Below are 20,495 nucleotides of genomic sequence, written 5' to 3'. Positions count from 1 at the left end.
CTCTGCATCTGTAAGAGTCTGATTTAGCAGACTAACACATTATTTCTCACGGTGAACGTCATCACAGAAATACAAATACACGTCAGCATTTGTGATTTTTCGGTCACCTGTCTCCAAGAAAAAATTTAATAAGTGATCAAAAAGTTGCATATTCTCCGAAATTGTACGAATAGAAACTACAGAACATCCTGCGAAAAATGAGCCCTCACACAACTATGTGAACTGCTTCCAAAAGATGGAGGAGTTGCGTATTTTTTCCTTTTCATTCCAAGTAGTATTTTTCAGTACATTAAATGCTGCCACTAAAAAATGCAACTCATCCCGCAAAAAACGAGCCTACAGACAGCTGCATCAATGGATAAATAAGAGTTCTGATTTTTTTGAAAGTGGGGAGGAAAAAACGAAAATGGGCTTAAAAAAAAAAAGGCAATGCCTTATTAAAGTCATGTAACGCGCTCTACTGAGATTCACTATTCTCTTGCAGGCAGTAGTGGTAACAGATGGAGAGAGGATTTTGGGTCTTGGTGATCTAGGAGTGTATGGAATGGGAATTCCTGTAGGAAAACTGTGTCTGTATACGGCATGTGCGGGTATCCGACCTCAGAAATGCCTCCCAGTGGTCATCGATGTCGGCACAGATAATCCGGTAAGATTTTCAACGTATTGCTTTGGATATTTCTATTTGTTCTAGGCCCAGCAGTTGGCCCTTATCTACGATGCTTAGAACGAAAGACTACAGGCAACAGTAATATTCCATCACAAATGTATCTGCTGCAGTACTACAACTTCTAGCTTGCAATAACAGAATATATCCTAGTACATTGTACGAAGGACTGCTGAGAACTCTAGTGGCCAATTAGATTTCCTTGCTTTTAGGCTCCAAACTACGTCATAAAATTAGTCACACTGTAAATACTAATCCTTTATTATACTCCAGAGCTGCACTCGCTATTCTGCTGGTGGAGTCACTGTGTGCATACATTACTTATCCTGTACTGATCCTGAGTTACATCCTGTATTATACTGCAGAGCTGCACTCGCTATTCTGCTGGTGGAGTCACTGTGCACATACATTACTTATCCTGTACTGATCCTGAGTTACATCCTGTATTATACTCCAGAGCTGCACTCACTATTCTGCTGGTGGAGTCACTGTGTACATACATTACTTATCCTGTACTGATCCTGAGTTATATCCTGTATTATACTCCTGAGCTGCACTCAGTATTCTGCTGGTGCAGTCACTGTGTACATACATTACTTATCCTGTACTGATCCTGAGTTATATCCTGTATTATACTCCTGAGCTGCACTCAGTATTCTGCTGGTGCAGTCACTGTTTATATACATTACTTATCTTGCTCCTTCATGTAATTGTGCCAAACAATAATCATTTTAAAATGCATTAAGATACATCTGCACCTAAAATGCACATCAGGTTTCTGTACCAACTTCATCTTGCTCTATCTAAGGGTTTATGGCTCATAAAACATTGAATTTAGACTTTTTTTTTTTTCTAAAGGATTCTTATTAAAACAAGACCAAAGTAAAAGCTCTGTCTGCAATACAGCCTAAGATATAGGTTCTAGAAATAGTCATGAGTGAGAGCTATAGGTATATGCAACTGCCACTTCAAACAACTATCTCACACTATTGAAAACAGAGCTTTGCTTTTGGTCCTGCTTTAAAGCCAAGATTATTAGCTTCACTGCAATATGACTGATATATAGCCTTTTAAAGCAAGGACGTATGGGATGCGTGTTGCTCTGCATAGATGTAGCATATACGTCCTTGGCAAGGAAAGGCTTAACACCTATGACTCTCTATTGCTTTAATAGACATTACTGAAGGATCCATTTTACATGGGACTTTACCAGAAGAGAGACCGAACTCAGCTTTACGATGATCTGATTGATGAGTTCATGGATGCAGTTAGAGATAGGTAATTGTTTCATAACGCAAATGCATTGTATTTTTCAGTTTGGAAGATGCCGGACTACTGGAAGTACTTTCAGAATAATTAAAATTCCCCTGGTGGTCTAAGGTGGTACCATTTTCCTTGGTCTAGAGTATATAAGCTGGTAAACACCGGTGGTCTAATGTATAATGGGGCTTAAAATAACAAAACCGGCAGTATTTACTGGTCCTCATCCCCAGCATCCAAGCGCTACAGCCCTGCGGTCCCCACTTTGTCTGTGTTGGAACAGATACCATGTGACCTCTGCTGCCAATCGAAAGCCGTAGCTAGACTGTTCTGAACTCCTGGCAGCATAGCCCCTAGGATGTGAGCTATGATACCAGGAGAACGGGCAGTGACACTGCGGCCCCCTGACTGCAGTGGTCAAATGGTGTCCATTCCAAAACCAAGACCAGTGCCCGATCTCTGGGTATTTGGATGGTAAAGTATCTCTCGTTTTGTTGTTTTAAGCCCAATGTACTTGTTGGTGTGAACAAAAAAAAAATGTAACCGGACAACCCCTTTAATATTTTAGCCCTTAGTGGTCTAGTTAGTGGTTAATGTCGCTGGCCCTGGTGATCCAGGGTGGTGGTCTCTTCCTTGATTGTGTAGAAGAGGTAGTTAATATCTGTTGCCTAGGGTACATTAGGGGTTTACTCTGTTCCCTGGTGGCCTAGTGTAAAATGAGTTCACTTTTTCATGTTCTAGGGTATTTACCAATGTCACTGTTTTAATCCCTGATGGTCAAGTGTACAATAGAAAGTTTATACCTGGTGCTCTAGAGTATATTAAAAAGGTTAACCTTTTTGTTCCCTGATCATTTAGTGTAAAGTGAAGAGTTTGTATCTAGTGATTTCCTCACCTCCCCAGCATCTGTCAGGAAGCTCCATGTTTTGTTCATTTTTTGAGTGCTCTGTCCGGTCGTGAAATGACGGCAGCGGATCCTGATGTGTTTTGCAGATACGGCCAGAATACTCTTATCCAGTTTGAGGACTTCGGGAACCACAACGCCTTCAGGTTCCTGAGAAAGTACCGAGAAAAATATTGCACTTTCAATGATGACATTCAAGGTATGGCCTGCTAAAGGAAAGAATGTTGCACATACTGTATGGCATCTGTGTAGTACTCTGGGGGGGGAGAGGAAACAGGCCATGGAGGAGGAAAATTGTAAAATTGGGTGTTCCAGTACTTAATTTTTGATGACCTATCCTCTGCAGCGGCCTGGGTTGGTATCGTAGGCAGAGCTCCCATTGAAGTTAATGCATTGCTGCAATATAAATAGAGTTGTCTACTTCAGGCTCTGGGTGCACTCACAATGGCCGCCATGGTGATCAGCTGATCAGTTTGATTTCCCAAAGTGGAGAACACCCACTGATCAGCTATTGATGACCGATCCTGTGTGTGACGTTTTATGTGTCAATTACTAGTATACAGGAAATCTGCTTAAATTTCTAGTTTTATTAATGCTTTGTTGTTCCTTCAGGTACGGCCTCTGTGGCGCTGGCTGGACTCCTTGCAACGCAGCAGGTGCTGGGAAAACCTATCACAGAGCAGAGAGTTCTCTTCCTTGGGGCAGGAGAGGTCTGGAATAGTCCAATATCTTATGTGCAATCTGAGTGCTATAGTAATTGTATCTATTTTACTTTTATGTAATGAATGCAGTCAGTGAGGAATGCTGTTATACAGGCAATGATGCCAACACCATGGAAAGAGCAATTGAAAACACTGGGGTGTATGGAAACCTAGATCTGCGGGAATAAGATCATATAAGAAACACACTGTGTGTCCAACTGGAGATGGAGAACATCTGTCACAGGGAATTAACAAGTAAATTGAGAGTATTTACTAGTTAGTAAAGTCCTGTGATCACAGCAGCCTCAGCATTTATTCAAGTTGGAATGTACTAACAGGGAAGTGTTAAGTGCAATGTAAGCTAACAAGATTGTAGAAACTGTTACGTGCGTCTGGGTAGCGGCTTTACTGTATCAGTAACAGAGAAAGCAATGTTGGCAATTTCATTTAGTATGAACCAAGTAATCGTTTTGCATTACTGTGTATAAGGGGTAAGGGAGACCTGACCGTTCACACAGATGTGACCCATGATGTTATGATGTCATGAAAATTAATAACTGGAAAATTCTGCAGTGCATTGCTTGGTTTTATGGATAATATATTAATTGTCCAATTTTGCTCTTCACAGGCTGCACTTGGCATTGCCAATCTTATTGTTATGGCAATGATGGAGACCGGTATTTCAGCAGAGGCTGCACGAGAGAAGATCTGGATGTTTGACAAGTTTGGACTATTAGTGCAGGTGAGACACAGTCTATTGGTGGCTTGATTCCCGAATTTCCAAGATGGAACCGGCCCAGACTTCCCTAACTTCTCACTTGGTCTTTTACAGTGAACTTCACTCAGTAACCTCTAGAAGGTTATTCTTCTATGCCTCAGTAAGGCCAAGCAGACTTAATATGTCACTTAAGATGGTTCTATCCAATTGTCTTTGCATCTTAGGGCCGTGATGAAGGAGTGGATGGAAACCAGGAGTCTTTCGCACATCTCCCTCCGGATCAGTCGGTGAAGAGCTTTCTGGATGCAGTCAATATTCTGAAGCCAACCGCCATCATCGGTGTGTGGTCAATTTTACGAGATAGTGGCCTGTCTACTTGTGCGGTCACATCATTGGGGACATGCGTGCAAGTGATGGGGAAGGGTGTTGATATGAGATGGGGAATGGGTCTTCTCTGGTGATGTCAATGAGGCTAGTACTGATGGTGATTAGTAGTGTGAAGAGGAGACTGGAGAAGTTGCACAGAGTATTTCAGGAGATGAATGTGCTGATGTTATTGGAAGTCTGTGACCGGTCCACTCATGACAGTGTTATGGTATGAAGAGTTGAATGGAGACGTGTGAGATGACAGGCCGGTAGTTGCATTATAAAAGGAGCAGGGTCGGTAGTAGCACAGAGTATTTCAGGAAAGGTGTGCCGTTGGATATGATGACTTGTCCACCCATCTAGTGAAGTTGGACCATAACTATATTAATATATTCTATTGTTTTTTTATATATGTAGGTGTTGCTGGAGCCGGCCGACTCTTTACAGAAGATGTTATCAGAGCTATGAGTGCGGTTAATGACAGGCCAATCATCTTCGCTCTTAGTAATCCAACCGCAAAGGCCGAGTGTACAGCAGAGGAAGCCTATACCTTGACGGAGGTTTGTGTTTATGGTGTCTTGGGATACTGTTGCACATTGCTGGTCCGCAGCCTTGGCAGTAGTAACAAAGTAGATGAGATTTAGGCCCCCTGTCCACGGCCGACGCGGAATATCGCTAGCGATATTCCTCCGCGGGGGAGGAGGGGGGAGCACTGACAGGTCTCCGAGATGAGCCTATCTAATAGGCTCACTGCAGAGAATCGCGGCAATTGCAGCATGCTCCGATTTAAATCCCTCAAGTGGAGAATCGCCATGATTCTCTGCTTGTAGACACCGGCGCTGCGCTTTCCATAGTAATCCTATGAAAAGCTTTACAGAGCCTGATCCACCGGCGATTTATTGCAAGCGGATCATCTCCCATGGACAGGCAGCCTTCAGGAAATCCATTTGCTGCGGGAAAAAAATCTGCACAAAGCGAAAATTGACCTGCGGTGCAGACTTTAAATCCACAGTGTCATTTTATGCTGCTGACTTTCACTGCAGATGAAATGCAATCCCTGCAATGCAGAGATGAAGTCTGCAGCATTCCTGCAATTCAATCTGTGCAAAATTATTTAGTCGGCCATGCTATTAAAGGAGTTTCCCCATTACTTACAATTGCCTCACAGCCACTCTGTCCTTCCTGGCTGCTGCTGATCTGGACATGTGACTGCTGCAGCCAATCATTGGCCACAGCAGTGACCTTCTATAGCCAGCTATTGGCTGCAGCAGTCACATGTCCTGGACAGCAGCAGCCAGGAAGGACAGAGTGGCTGTGGAGCAGTTTTAAGTCCTGAGAAAATGCCTTAAAGCGCAAAAATTATTATTAATGTCCGTATTGAGAATTTTCTTCAGGTACTTATTTTTGCATTTTTCAGGGACGTTGCCTCTTTGCCAGTGGGAGCCCATTTGATATGGTGACTTTAAATGATGGCCGTACCTTTAAGCCGGGACAGGGAAACAATGCCTACATCTTCCCAGGTGAGGCAGGAGAAAGTAGTGTTGGGTTTAATGGTATCTCATGTGTTAATGTTGTCCATTAGCCATGGTAGAATTCTCATATTCCCAAGGTTTGCTTTGTGACTAGAGATGAGCGAGCATACTCGCTAAGGCACATTACTCGAGCGAGTAGTGCCTTAGCCGAGTATCTCCCCGCTCATCTCTAAAGATTCGGGGGCCGGCGCGGATGACAGGTGAGTTGCGGGGGGGGGGGGGGGGGGGTGGAGAGAGAGATCTCCCCTCCGTTCCTCCCCGCTCTCCCACGCCGCTCCCCGAATCTTTAGAGACGAGCGGGGAGATACTCGGCTAAGGCACTACTCGCTCCAGTAATGTGCCTTAGCGAGTATACTCGCTCATCTCTATTTGTGACTTCAGTGGGATTGAAATCTTTTCCGTCACAAGGGAACATTTTAAATTGCAGGAGAACATTCACAATGTGTATAAAACATCCATCAAGAATTAACCCCTTGCTGCTGCAGCCCATTTTAGTTTTTTCGCTTCCCTTTTTTCCTCCTCACTGTCAAAAAAAAAAAAAAAAAAAAAAATCACACTTTTATTTTTCCGGTTACATGGCTACACGAGCGTCTTTTGCGGGATGAGTTTCATTTGTTTAATGGTGCGAATAAACCTACCATGTAAAGTACTAGAAAACTTAACAACTTCTAAGTCGGGAGAAATGGAGAAAAAAATGCAACTTTTAAATTTTTGGCAACTGTTTGCTTTTATGACGTTCATTATGCAGGAAAAATGTTTTCTCTTTATTCTGGGGGTCAGTACGATCACGGCGATACCAAGTATAATTCGTATGACTTGAAAAAAATAAGTATTGGAGGGCTTGTTTTTTGCGTGGAGTACTGTAGTTTTTAATAATACCATTTTAGGGTACATACTCTTGTAGTGCTTTTATATTTATTTTTTTTGGACACTGTGATATTTTTTAAAAAGTGCAATGCTGCCTTTTTTTTTTTTTTTTTGCATTCACTGCGGAATTTATAGTATGATATTTTAGTGTAGTGATTCCAAATTTTATTTTTTTTAGTTTATTTTTTGATGAAACAACTGGGAAGTGTGTGAACTTTTATTAACTTTTTATCTTTTTCTGGTATTTAATAAAACTCTTTATTTTTACTTTTTTTTTTTTTTCCTAGTCCACATAGGGAATACTCGCTCATACAGTATCATGCTATACTATAATAATACTATAATATTAATAATGCTATACAAATTATTATAGTAGTATTGTAGTATTCTGCATTCTGACTGTCACTCTTCCTAGGCAATCTATCATGGGGCTTTCAGAGGGTCTCAGGCTGCCATGACAACCAAATGGCAACCCCTGATCGTACTGCTCATTGGCGGTTCCCACTGATTGTGGCTGTCGCCGACAGGTATCAGTTATCAAAGAAGGCTGACACGCTCTGCGTATGGAGTGTTTGCTCTCAATCTAGTTTCTCGTTGGCTCATAGAGCAGATGCCTCTGCTGCCCCTCTTATAATGAAGGGTACAAATCTTGGCTGGTTCTTCCCCTTGCTGATGACACTAGGTAAATGTAATGATGTTATACCCTTATGTTGTCACCAGGTATCGCTCTTGCCGTTATCCTGAGCGGAGTGCGTCACATAAGCGATCGCGTATTTCTGGAAGCTGCAAAGGTAAGTGCGTGTGTGGTGTAATAATCGAGCAGGAAGACCTCAAAAAATATCACCATTTTTATAGCTGCTGTTGAGTCGCCTTCTGTGAAATTGTCCAAAAACATAAGCTTTGTTGGTGTCTAGGAACGCTGAATGAAAACCAGTATGGCCACCATCATGACTCTTACAAGGGTTGTCGCCCAGTTTTCCCAGAATCCTGAAATCTAGATATAGCTTTTCTAACACCTTCACGGCCACATAAAGTAACTGAGTCATGCTGTTGCAGGCCAAGTCCGCTCCATATTTGGTGGGTGGCAGCTGTTTTCAATGGCTGATAACTGCTGGCAACGTCCAAGATTGGAGCTAGCTGTTTAAGTAGATGCTGCTGTTATTGCTGACCACAGTACCTAAACTGTTAGCGGAGGGGCCGCTCATAACTCACTCACACATTACCAGTGATTTGCCATGGGCCTAATGAAGGCCTCCAGGACCTCCCTGTGGCAGGGCTGGATAGACAACAGATAAAAGCAGAATATACCACAATGATGAAGTATTGCAGTACACGGTGGAAGCGAACAAGTGTTTAAAAAATATATATATTTTATAAATTTGTGTGTGTGTGTGTGTGTGTGTGTGTGTAATATATATCCAAAGGAAACTTTCTCATGAAGCTAAACAGTCAAAATCTAAACCCATCTCTGCTATAATATGTTTGCAAAACTGCCATTAAAATATAAAACACAGTAAATTCTGTGTTTTAAAAAAATAAATAACACAATACTAGCATTGCCCTTTTTTTGCTTCTTTTTTTTTTTTTTGTCATTTTGTCTTCCCAAAAAAGTGAATGAAGAGTCTTATAAAAGTCGCACATACCCAAAGTGGTACCAATAAAAACTACAGGTCACCCCTGAAAAAAACAAGCACCAGTGTCAGGAAAATAAAGCAGCAAAAGCATTTAGGAAAAAAAAATATTTTTTTAGAAGTAGTAAACCCAAAAAAACCTAAATTTGGTATTTGCATAATCGTACTGAACCACAGAATAAAGCTAACATGTCTACCACTCTGCAAGCAATGTAAAAACAAAAACCTCTAAAAGAAGCACAATTTTTATTTTTATTTTTTTCATTTAATCACTCTTAAATTTTTTTAACCGTTTTTTCCAATACATTTATATGGCACTATCAAAAAAAAAAACCAACTCATACTACAGGGGAAAAAAAAACGTATGACGATGAAAAATCTGATAATTAACACCCCAAAAACTCTTTGGCCTCGAAAGGGCTGAAGGGTTTCCCAGCTCATAAAGTGATAGGGTTTCCTAGCATTATGTTATCACTGTCTAAGGGGAAAGCTCCTCTTGGCAGCACTTCTTATTTGCGTTCTGTTGACTCATGAGTCAGGTTCTCCTGGCACAGTACAATCAGGGTAACTACATATTTTCCCCCGAAGAGTAAGGAACTTTGATCTCCTGTTTTTTTTCTGTGATTTGTTCCAGAGTGTTTTCCAGGAAAAGTTTTTATTAAATGGTGTAAATCTTTTATTCCCTTTATGTACGGTCTGTTCCGAGGGCCCTGAAATTTGCTGTGCCATTGTGCATACATGGGGGAGTCTTTGCTGCTAAATGGATTGTGCAAGGTCCCACTATGGATGTAACACTGCCTGGGGGTCCTCAATATTGGACATACGATAAGAAAAGTATCCTCCGATTTTTTTTTAATTTATTTATTTTTTTCTTGCTAGCAATGAGGGTGGTAATCCCTTGATTCTGGAGATCAGACGCCCCCGACAAGACTGAACTGGGTAATAGCTCTAGACGAGATAAGACATATGGAGGAGCTTAGAGCTGGGGACGACACTAAATTCCCTGTTTTCCATGCCACATGGGAACCATGGCTACCCTTTCACAAGACGGCAGAATTTGATGGTTGGCTGGCTGACTGGCGGGGACCTAGCTAGTCGCTGAGAGGTCCAGGGGGTTCTAGGCGGTTAGAGGCATGAGGCGCCTATGTCTTTCACTCTGTGTTTTGTTTTTTTTTCTCTTTCTTTCCTCTCTGTCTCTCATTCTTCTCCCGCTCTTTCTTGCTCATCTTCCCGTTTTCTCTCCCCTCTGTTTAACAGGTTTCTTAGGATTTTATTATAGCATATTATCAACGGTTTTAAGCAATATGTCTTACGACGAAATAATGATTACGGGTTACAAAATAGTTTCACAACTCTTTTTATTACTGTGGAACATAAGAGAAAATTGAGAAAGGAATCTTAAACTTCTAGAGTAATCCTATTATAGGGTAATGTCATTAAAACAAAGAGATTTATACTGAATAGCTAAGATTTGGCGAGAAACGTATTAGATTTTTCTTTCCATAGGCCCTTAAGCATTGTTGACAATGTATCTTTGTATGCCTTGGAGTTGATGCTGGTTTATTGTGTGTATTGCAAAGTCTCTAATAAAAACACATTTTGAACTTAAAGGGGTTGTCCCGCGGCAGCAAGTGGGTCTATACACTTCTGTATGGCCATATTAATGCACTTTGTAATGTACATTGTGCATTAATTATGAGCCATACAGAAGTTATAAAAAGTTTTATACTTACCTGCTCCGTTGCTAGCGTCCTCGTTCCCATGGAGCCGACTAATTTTCGGCCTCCGATGGCCAAATTAGCCGCGCTTGCGCAGTCCGGGTCTTCTGCAGTCTTCTATGGGGCCGCTCGTGCAGAATGCCGGCTCTGTGTAGCTCCGCCCCATCACGTGCCGATTCCAGCCAATCAGGAGGCTGGAATCGGCAATGGACCGCACAGAAGCCCTGCGGTCCACGGAGACAGAGGATCCCGGCGGCCATCTTCAGCAGGTGAGTATGAAGACGCCGGACCGCCGGGATTCAGGTAAGCGCTGTGCGGGTTGTTTTTTTAACCCCTGCATCGGGGTTGTCTCGCGCCGAACGGGGGGGGGGGTTAAAAAAAAAACAAACCCTGTTTCGGCGCGGGACAACCCCTTTAACATTGGACATACGTGTCATAAATGGGGATCATTGGGACTTTCTATGGACATAATCCCTGTAAAGAAAACTATGGTCAGCCTCTTCCTAACCTGAAATGGTTGATAAAAGGGAGCAATAGATTTTTATCACCTGCACAGCTAATATAGAGAGGATAGAGTTTGGTGTAGAAATGCTGTAATTAATTGTAGTAATCACAATTCAGTTTTTCCTTCTTGCTCATTGTTCTCTCCAGGCTCTCGCAGAACAGTTAACTGCTGAAGAGCTGGATCAGGGACGTCTGTACCCGCCGCTGTCCAACATCAGAGAGGTCTCCATATGTATTGCTGTCAAAGTAGGTGCAATCTAATTCTCTGTGCTTCACTGAGTAGCAATGCTCAATGATCTAATTACTGTATATACTCGACTGTAAGCTGAGTTTTTCAGCACGTTTTTTTGTGCTGAAAAAGCCCCCCCTCGGCTTAGTCGAACCAGGGAAGGGTTAAAAAAAAACAAACCCCTCCATACTCTCCTCCCAGCCGGCGTCTGTGTGGCGAGCTGCTTGAATTTCTGTGTTTGCAGTGGCGGTACAGCGAGCTACTTGAATTCTTCCCGCTGTCATCACCCGCTGTCCTCTCTGCTCGGCTCTCCTCTCTGCTCGGCGCTGTCATCCTCTGCCGTCAGCGCTGTGTAAGTAATCACTGTGATCGGATTGTGCACCAGCCTATTCCACCCGTCGCTCAATCATTCAAAGCCAATCGGTGATTGACATTCACTGACTGGCTGTGAATGATCGAGCGCCGGCCAATCGCACGCACGCAGCTTTAGCATTCTGCCCGCTATTGTCTCCCTGCTTGGCATTTTAAATCCCCCACCATCAGCGCTGTGTAAGTAAGCACTGTGATTGGATTGAGCGCCGGCTGTGATTGGCTGGCGCTCGATCCAATCACAGCGCTTACTTACACAGCGCAAACAGATGAGAGCCGAGCAGAGAGGACGGCGAGCGATGACAGCCGTGAGAATTCAAGCAGCTTGCCACAGACGCCAGCTGGGAGGTGAGTATGGAGTTTTTTTTTTGTTTTTTTTTTACCCAGTATATACTACAGTATAGCTCGGATTATACTCGAGACAATAAGTTTTCCCAGTTTTTTTTGTGATGAAACTTATTGACTCTGCTTATACTCGGGTCGGCTAATACTCAAATATATACGGTATATAAAAGCTATAAGTTACGTTTTATTACACCATTACAGGTTATGTTCTTGTTGGAGAAGCTCAGTGTATTTTATATCTTGGGGTAGTTTTCTTTTTTTTTTTTTTTTATGTCTCCATATTTATTTTGTAAATTAATTTTGATGTGAGAACCCTAGTGGCAAATTAGATTTCCTTGCTTTAAAGGGGTTGTCTCGCGAAATCAAGTGGGGGTATACACTTCTGTATGGCCATATTAATGCACTTTGTAATATACATCGTGCATTAAATATGAGCCAAACAGAAGTTATTCACTTACCTGCTCTGTTGCTAGTGTCCTCGTCTCCATGGTTCCGTCTAAATTCGCTGGCAGCTTGCTTTTTTAGACGCGCTTGCGCAGTCCGGTCTTCTCCTTTCAGCACGAGCCGCTTCAGTGTGCTCGCCGCTACAGCTCTTCTGCGCATGCGCAGACGAGCTGTCACTGCTCGGGAGCGCGCTGGAGCGGCCATTCTGTACCATCCTCTGTTAGAGGAAGGTGCAGAGCCGTCCAGCTGTCCCGAGAAGCCGCCCAGCTGTCCTGCCGCCCAGGTAAGTGATGGGCCGGAGGGGGCTGCCGCTGGGCCGGAGGGGGCTGCCGCTGGGCCGGAGGGGGCTGCCGCTGGGCCGGGGGGGGGGGGGGGGCTGCACCGGTTACCTGCTGCCTGGCGGTGGGTGGGCTGCGCCGGTTACCTGCTGCCTGGCGGTGGGTGACTGTGTGCCGTGGTCGGCCGCGTTCAATCCAGGGGTCCGGTCGGCGGCTGCGGGGCGTCTGGTTGTCAGGGAGACACAGCTGGTAGCGTCTCGGGAGCGCGCACGTCGGGCTACAGCAAGCGATAGGAAAAGAGCTGGCGGCCATCTTGGGAAAATTTTTATAAGTTGCTGAAACGCTGGAACTGTAAGTACAAACCAGCTAGAAAAGTCATTTACAGGGGGGCTTAGTAATGTATGCTTAATTAGGGGGACTGGGCAAAAAAAAAAATTCACTGCTTCCTCGAGACAACCCCTTTAAGGCTCCAAACTACGTCATAAAATTAGTCACACTGTAAGTACTAATTCTGTATTATAAACCAGAGCTGCACTCACTATTCTGCTGGTGGAGTCACTGTGTACATACATTACTGATCCTGAGTTACATCCTGTATTATACTCCAGAGCTGCGCTCACTATTCTGCTGGTGGAGTCAACGCTGGTAGTGTCATTGGTTTTTAAAATGACTCTACTTATTGTGTAGTATATATCTACAATGTACTTGTTATACAAATAAACCTACACCCCCCTTCCCCCCCCCTTATAATGTATATCTTTAGATTTTCAACCGTTGTACCTCTTTTCTTCCAGGTGATGGAATTTGTATATAGAAATGGGATGGCCTTCCAGTACCCAGAACCTCTGGATAAGAACACTTACGTTCGCTCTAAAGTATGGAGTACGGAATATGACTCTTTCCTACCCGACGTCTACGACTGGCCTGAGCACGCATCAAAGCCTCTTAAAATGTTCTGACTTCGCCCTCACTCCTTCCCAAGCTTTTTATAATGCAAGTTTCATTTTTCACATTCAAGATGTTGGCAGTCTTCCTGTGCCTTGAACAGAAGTAATCTCCTATGCAGCAGACAAAGAAGCGTGTACTACATTCCTGCTTTCATGCCACCCACCTTACCTCCTACATGCCCCTAAAGGGACACAGAACTGTATGAAGGATCACATTTTTAATCTATGTTGCGTACTTTTTCAAAGTTACATATTCTTTGTGATGCCTTGTTTTATTGTAGGCCAGTGTTGTCAGCTGCACCTTTTATACCTCACACTTGTCTGCTTTATTTATCTCCCAGAAGCAGCGCCACCTTTGCCCATGGCCTGTGTCTGCTACTGCAACTTGGCCCTATTCAAGCAAATAGGGCTGAAGTGCCCACCAGACACGGCCCACTGGCTTATCTTTATGATTTGGTTTTGGGTATCAGTATTGGAATCTAACATCCATCCCTTTGCATTGATCTTATTACGAATGTGTGTTACCATTTGTATCGGACAATGTTGACCTTGGGGGGAGACTTCCAATTTAAAAGTCTCCAATTGTTAGTAAATCAGAAGATGAAGTGGCAGCCAAAGCTTGGTGATTTTATATGTTATTGCAGAGATATCAGCATTTTTCTGTTTTTCTTGTGGTAGCCCTTTTTGAAGGAATAACGGGAACTGCAGATATATTGTTTGTGATTTTTTGACTTGCTTCCTCAGAAAATGACAAGCATCTGCTGAACCTATTTATGGTTAGCAAAGGGACAATTTATTGCAAGCTAAACATTCCCAGATCCTTTAACCGTTCCTCATAGGACATGATTTGCAGACGGCTCACCATCTTGGTAACTCTTCCCTGAACTTGCTCCAGTTTGTCTGTCTTTTTTTTTTAAAGTGGGGTGCCCAGAACTGGACACAGTATTCCAGATGAGGTCTGACTAGGGAAGAGTAGAGGGGAATAATTACCTGACGTGATCTAGACTCTATGCTTCTCTTAATACATCCCAAAATTGTGTTTGCCTTTTTGGCTGCTGCATCACATTGTTGACTCATGTTCAGTCTATAATCTATTAGTATACCCAAGTCTTTTTTTGCATGTGCTGCTGCTTAGCCCAATTACTCCCATTCTGTATGTGCTTTTTTTTTTCATTTTCTTGCCCAGATGTAGGACTTTGCATTTCTCCTTGTTAAATACCATTCTGTTAGTCACTGCCCACTGTTCAAGCTTGTCTAGATCTTTTTGAATACTCTCCTTCTCTTCCCTAGTGTTAGCTAATAGAGATGAGCGAGCATACTCGCTAAGGACAATTGCTCGATCGAGCATTGTCCTTAGCGAGTATCTCCCCGCTCGGGAGAAAAGGTTTGGCTCCTGGCGCGGGTGAGAGGTGAGTTGCAGCAGTCATCAGGGGCAAGCAGGAGGAAGAGAGATCTCCCCTCTGTTCCTCCCCGCAGCTCCCCACCGGCAGCCGAATCTTTGCTCCCGAGCGGGCAGGTACTCGCTAAGGGCAATGCTCAATCTAGCAATTGCCCTTAGCGAGTATACTCTCTCATCTCTATTAACTATCCCTCCTAGCTTTGAATCGTTTGCAAATTTGATCAGTGTTTCCTCAATTCCCTTATCCAGATTATTTATAAAAATGTTGCATAACATGTGGTGAAAGGTTCTCTTTTAATTAGTGGTGAGCATACAGATTTAACATCCGCCACTCGTTATGTATATGGACCAACTTAAAGGCATATTCTGGTCTCAATGCATAATGGTTATTTCTTTATAGGATAAAGTTATACAATTTTCCAATATACTCTCTGCATCAATTCCTTGTGGCTTTCAAGATCTCTGCTTGCTGCTGTTCAATAGGAACCTTTTAAGCAACCCTCTGGTTTTATCCCAAAACCAGTCCCAGGACTGGAGAGGGCGAGTTGCATTTACTTGCAAGTATTCTTGTCTGCCATCCGATTCTCTAGTTTCAGGTCCCATTTTCGTCTGTCCAAGATGGCTGATGAGATCTTCTGATTACCTAGTCCCCATAGCTCATTGTTAGTGTTAGACTACATTGCACTAGGTCTACTTTCTGACTGACGCAAGCTGCTCATGTGATCAGCAGTGGCCAATCAGAGCAGTGCAGTGCGCATTAGCTACATAGAAAATTCTAGTGTCCATCTTAAAGGACCAGAACTGGCGGATCGGATGGACAACACAGAAGCGTAAATCCAGGTAATCTACTCCCAACCCCTCTGGTCCCAATACTGAATTTTGTCCTTTTAACCCTTTCCAGTCCACTGTCTGACCTGGGAAGACATTAGGGTTTAAGGCTGTACAGCTCCTATGTTGGAAGACATCCATCGGGGTTTTCTTACTGTGTATTGCTAGTCTCTCTGCTGTCAGAGCCTATCCAATGTGTCAATTCATGCAGTACTGGCTTTAGCCAGCATATAGCGCCATTGTATAACGGCAGAAAAAGAGTAAGACCCCTAGGAAAACCAGCATACAAATTGGATTGGAAAGGGTTAATCGGAGGGTCGCTCTCATTGTTTACTCTGTCCAGGCCATGTTATTTATCACTCCTGTGTCTTGTAACTAGCCGCACACGTGTCTCCATCACATGACCGGGGCAAATGAAGGTTCTTATTGAACGACAGCAAGCAGAGTTCTTCAAAACTGTAAACAATTGCTACAGACCGTATATCGGAGAATTACATATTTTGGTGTGGATTTCAACAGCAGAATTTTTCTCAGTGTATTGCGGGATATTTCGGTGTGTGTGAAAGCACCCTGATGTAAGGGCACTGGTCAGAACTTTCTGATCCATGTATGGAAATGTACATGGATATAAATTGTACTTTTTATTTTATGGAACTGTTGACATTTAGAGATTAGTATGGAATTAACGTAAATTGTTGGAGGGTATTTTTATTTTTTATTCTTTCAACTCATTAAGGACCAAGCACCGTAAATTTATGCCGCTTAGTCCTTGGCTTTAATCTTGGCAGATCGTAAAAAATACGACTCAGGAGTAAAGCTTATGCAAGGGAGCAGGAATAAGTCGGGCCCTTGGATGTTAGTCATAGCCAAGGACCCAGAGGAGAAGGTTCTTAACCTCTTCCGCCTTCTTTCTTGCTGGGTACAAAGCACTTAATGAGTGCTGTGTAATGAAGAGCGAAAGTGTCACTTCTACTATTTGCCCTAACTATCATGTCACTGCTGGGTGCGCCCTACCACAGCAGAGCTGCAGGGTCTTAGCAGACCCAGAGCAGCTCTGTTAGTGGCTACTGTCACTACTGGGACATGTTTTTCCCTGTAACTGGAGCTCCTATGGATACCCAAGCTACAGTGGAAAAGTGTGTGTGTGTGTGTGTGTGTGTGTGTGTGTCCCAGTGTCCCAGTGTCCCAGACATCTTATATATAACATTATGGGGAAATTAGAAACAAAATATATATAATGCCAACCAAAATCGTTGCCATATGCAAATTTATATATCAAAACGTGTGTGTGGGATTAAAACTTGAAGTTTATTTTAGCGTAAATATACCAATTTTAAAAATAAGTATGGGAATGGGTTCCTCGTTTCAGATTTTTACCCCTAATAGAACTAAAAACGGGGAGAAAAACTTTAGTGAGAAAAGATATTGAAAAAAAAAAAGCCCTATATGCCACAGAAAAAAAAAAGCTGCCAAAATAATTCTGGCAACTGGAAAAAATAAAGCTGTAAAATCGCCACATGGGTAAAATCTCCGAAAGTGTCTTGTCCTTAAGGGGTTAATGAAAATGGCTTCTTTGGTTGGAATCTCTTTAAGAGTATTATTATTGGGGACTGTGACCCCTGGTATTCGTCGCCTATGGCCTAATAGGCCTGTTACTATATCATAGAGGTATTTAGTTCTCAGGGACGTTTCTATAAGTTGTGAGGAAAACTTTCTGTAATTCTTCTATTGTGTTTTTTAAATACTGATTAGAAACTAAGAAGAAATGGCTGAAGGTTCCGGCACCTCGTTGATGTCTGTTCGGTGCTTAACCTTTGCTTTTTACGTCCTTTATTTGTATTGGTAATTATGAATAAATGATATACTGCCTCACCTGTGTAATCTCTAAACACAAAACTAATTAGTTTCTTCCACTCTCTGTTTCTGTTTTTTATGTCAGTCTTGTACTGAAAGTCTGAGTCTGCAAAACGGTATGAAAACGGAAAGGAATAAAATAATAGAAAAAGAGTCTATGAAGTTGTTTTTAATAGTCCTCGGGTGAGGAGCATGCAGAAAGGGGGACAGTCCAGCATTTAGATGCAATGCTGGGTCTGACCATGGAGGGGAAAGATTCCCCCTTTAGTTTTTAAGTCCCTCTGAGTCCCACCTTCGCCGTCAACCTCATAACATCTCCTGAAGACTGGCTGAGGAGATGTGCAGATCTACTGGATGGAACCTCAATTTTAACATTTCAGTCATGTTTTCCTAGGAGGCATATCATGAATTTACCTACAAGTGAATACCAAATATGATATGTAACAGATGATTAACTTCACTGGTGTGGGTTCTGGGGGTCACACAACGACAGGAGTGAATGCACAGAGTTCGGGGTACACTCATGGTCTTGAAAATATAATTGCTATTGAGCTGGGGCCTTCGAAAGACCCATAATCACCATTATTTTTTTATTTGTCCCATCTCAGTGGAGGGGAATCGCAGACAGCAGGTTTGGAGGATGCGTATTGGGGGTGGGGGGCAGGTAGACAATTGGATCTTCTGCAAAGGGATAATTTCATTATCACTACAACAAAGGGGAAAAGATTTAGTATAACTTGCAGTTTATTCATTTTATATCTCTGCACATTCTAAGCTGAGCAGTCCAAGGGGCAGTCCTAGCAGTGGTTGACAGCCCTCTGTGTATGACTATACATACTGAAACAAACAGCACCAGATGGACCTCATGGGGTCAGTTCGACTTCCATCTGCCCGATGGCATTTTCCTGGATAAAATAATGCAGCATGCTGCGCTATTTTGCCTCACATCCACACCGGAAGCTCAGGACTTGGTCTCCAACATAGATGTGGGTATAATTTAATGAAACCTCACCATGCACAATAGAAATGGCTGAAAGGCAAATTCCGCTCTGCTACATCTATGTACTACAATGGAATACTGGGTGAATGCGGGACTTGGAGTCTCTCAACAGGCACTTGGGTACATTGATTTTTCTTTCCTCTCTAGTTTTACAAGGACCTTTTTGAAGACACCTGGATATCAGCCAAGCAGCAGAGATAGTTTCCTACATTGTCGTATGTATTGACTAACTAGCTGCTTGTTCGCGACTTCGTCAGTGTGGAATTTTTTAAAATCTAATCTGTGTTTTGCGGTATAGTTCTGAGAGACCCGTGACGGTCAGCATCTGGGTTACGGTGAACCTGAGATTGCTCCAATGTTTGTGTAGCTCTGACGTGTGACACTCATAATCTAAAGTCCAACTACTCTAAGAGCAGCTTGTCTTTCAGCTTGTTGATGCCTTCTTTCTTCAGCATAGTCATCAGATTCTTGGTTTCTAGTAATTTTAGCTCCATGGCGCTCCATGGCACCGAGCTGTACATTGCTTCCCTCCTGCCCATAAATCACCCATCCCGCGCACCCCAATCTGCTAACGCATTCAGACTTCACGCCGCTCTAATATGAACCTCTCATTGCTGCCTCCAGGACCTCTCCAACTCAGCACGGGTCCACGCTCTACTCCAAGACATCCAAACAACCCCCAACACACAACTTCAGACGCACCTTAAAAACGCACCTCTTTAACGCCACAGAACGTAAGGTTATGTCATGGCAGCATGGTACTTAATGTGACCGGATGTAACCTTACGTCATGTGGATGGTGCGGGATAGGAAGTGAGCCCATGGTAGTGGGAGCCCCCTGTTACTGATAGCCTGCTTCCGGCTGCAACAGCAGGGTTACATAAGAACCGTGACCCCTGCTATTAACCCTCTACATGCTATGATCTATGCATATCATGGCATGTAAAGGGTTCACTGAGGGAGGGTGCTCCCTCTGACGTTATCGGATCCCTGCAATATAATTGTGGAGGGCCAGATACTGGTGTCCTAACCTGCCACTGCCTATTATCGCTATTACAAGCGATAAAGCATTGCAGTACATAAGTCCTGCTGTACTTTATCATAGCTGCTATGGATCAAAAAAATGGCAGAATTGATGCGTTTTCCCTCCCTGCTCTCAAAAAAAATAATGCATTGTACAATTTTTTTTATTTATGTGCACCTAAAAATGGTACCAATAAAAACTACAGTTCGCCATGCAAAAAACAAGCCCTTATATGGCCGCGTCAAGGGAAAAATAAAAATGTTATGGCTTTTGAAAAGTGGAGATGAAAATCCCCCAAAAAATCATTGTCATGTCTTAAACCCCTTAGTGACTAAGCCAAATTTTGGAAATCTGACATGTGTCACTTTGACATAGAATAACTCCGTAAAGGCTTTACATATCCAAGTGATTCTGACATTGTTTTTTCGCCACATATTGTACTTCATTTAGGTGGTAAAAATAGTCAGAATTTGTGTATATTTATTAAAAGTGCCAAAATTGGGAAAACTATGTGAAATTTTCAACTGTAATTTCTCAAATATGTGCAAACATACCGTACAAACTTTTGTTAAACTATATAGTTCCATCTATTTACTTTATTCTGGACGCACATTTGAAAAACTTTCGCTTTTTTTTAACCATTAAGGAGACGTACAAATTTAACATTAATTATCAACATTTTGAGGAACACTTTCTTTTCCTGCACCAAGCCAAGATTGCAAAGGCTCACAGGTGTCAGAAAGATAGATACCCCCACAAATTACACCATTTTAAAACTACACCCCTTAATGTATTCACTGAGGGGGTCAGGAGAATTTTGACCCCACACTTTTTTTCCCCAGGAATTAATACAATTTAGAGGAGAACAAAATAAGGTTTTCATATTTTTGTAAATGTCATTTTTTTTTTCTAT

General features: G+C 42.7%; 1 protein-coding gene across 1 annotated transcript in view; it reads left to right on the top strand.

Annotated features, from left to right (window-relative positions):
- Window positions 1-17,573, top strand: part of ME2 (malic enzyme 2) — a 38,406-nt gene extending 20,833 nt beyond the window's left edge. The window contains exons 6-16 of the mRNA XM_066602552.1: window positions 485-646; window positions 1,839-1,942; window positions 2,918-3,027; window positions 3,441-3,538; window positions 4,158-4,271; window positions 4,472-4,586; window positions 5,031-5,173; window positions 6,031-6,133; window positions 7,733-7,803; window positions 11,013-11,111; window positions 13,325-17,573. Of these exons, the coding sequence (XP_066458649.1) occupies window positions 485-646; window positions 1,839-1,942; window positions 2,918-3,027; window positions 3,441-3,538; window positions 4,158-4,271; window positions 4,472-4,586; window positions 5,031-5,173; window positions 6,031-6,133; window positions 7,733-7,803; window positions 11,013-11,111; window positions 13,325-13,489 (1,284 nt within the window). The 3' untranslated portion in view covers window positions 13,490-17,573. The remainder of the gene's footprint in view (window positions 1-484; window positions 647-1,838; window positions 1,943-2,917; window positions 3,028-3,440; window positions 3,539-4,157; window positions 4,272-4,471; window positions 4,587-5,030; window positions 5,174-6,030; window positions 6,134-7,732; window positions 7,804-11,012; window positions 11,112-13,324) is intronic.
- Window positions 17,574-20,495: the final 2,922 nt, after the last annotated feature.

This window comes from Eleutherodactylus coqui, chromosome 5 (genome assembly GCF_035609145.1).
Source record: "Eleutherodactylus coqui strain aEleCoq1 chromosome 5, aEleCoq1.hap1, whole genome shotgun sequence".
In the NCBI taxonomy this organism is placed as follows: domain Eukaryota; kingdom Metazoa; phylum Chordata; class Amphibia; order Anura; family Eleutherodactylidae; genus Eleutherodactylus; species Eleutherodactylus coqui.
Note: the sequence above shows the minus strand (reverse complement) of the source record. Positions and strands in the feature narration are given on the sequence as shown.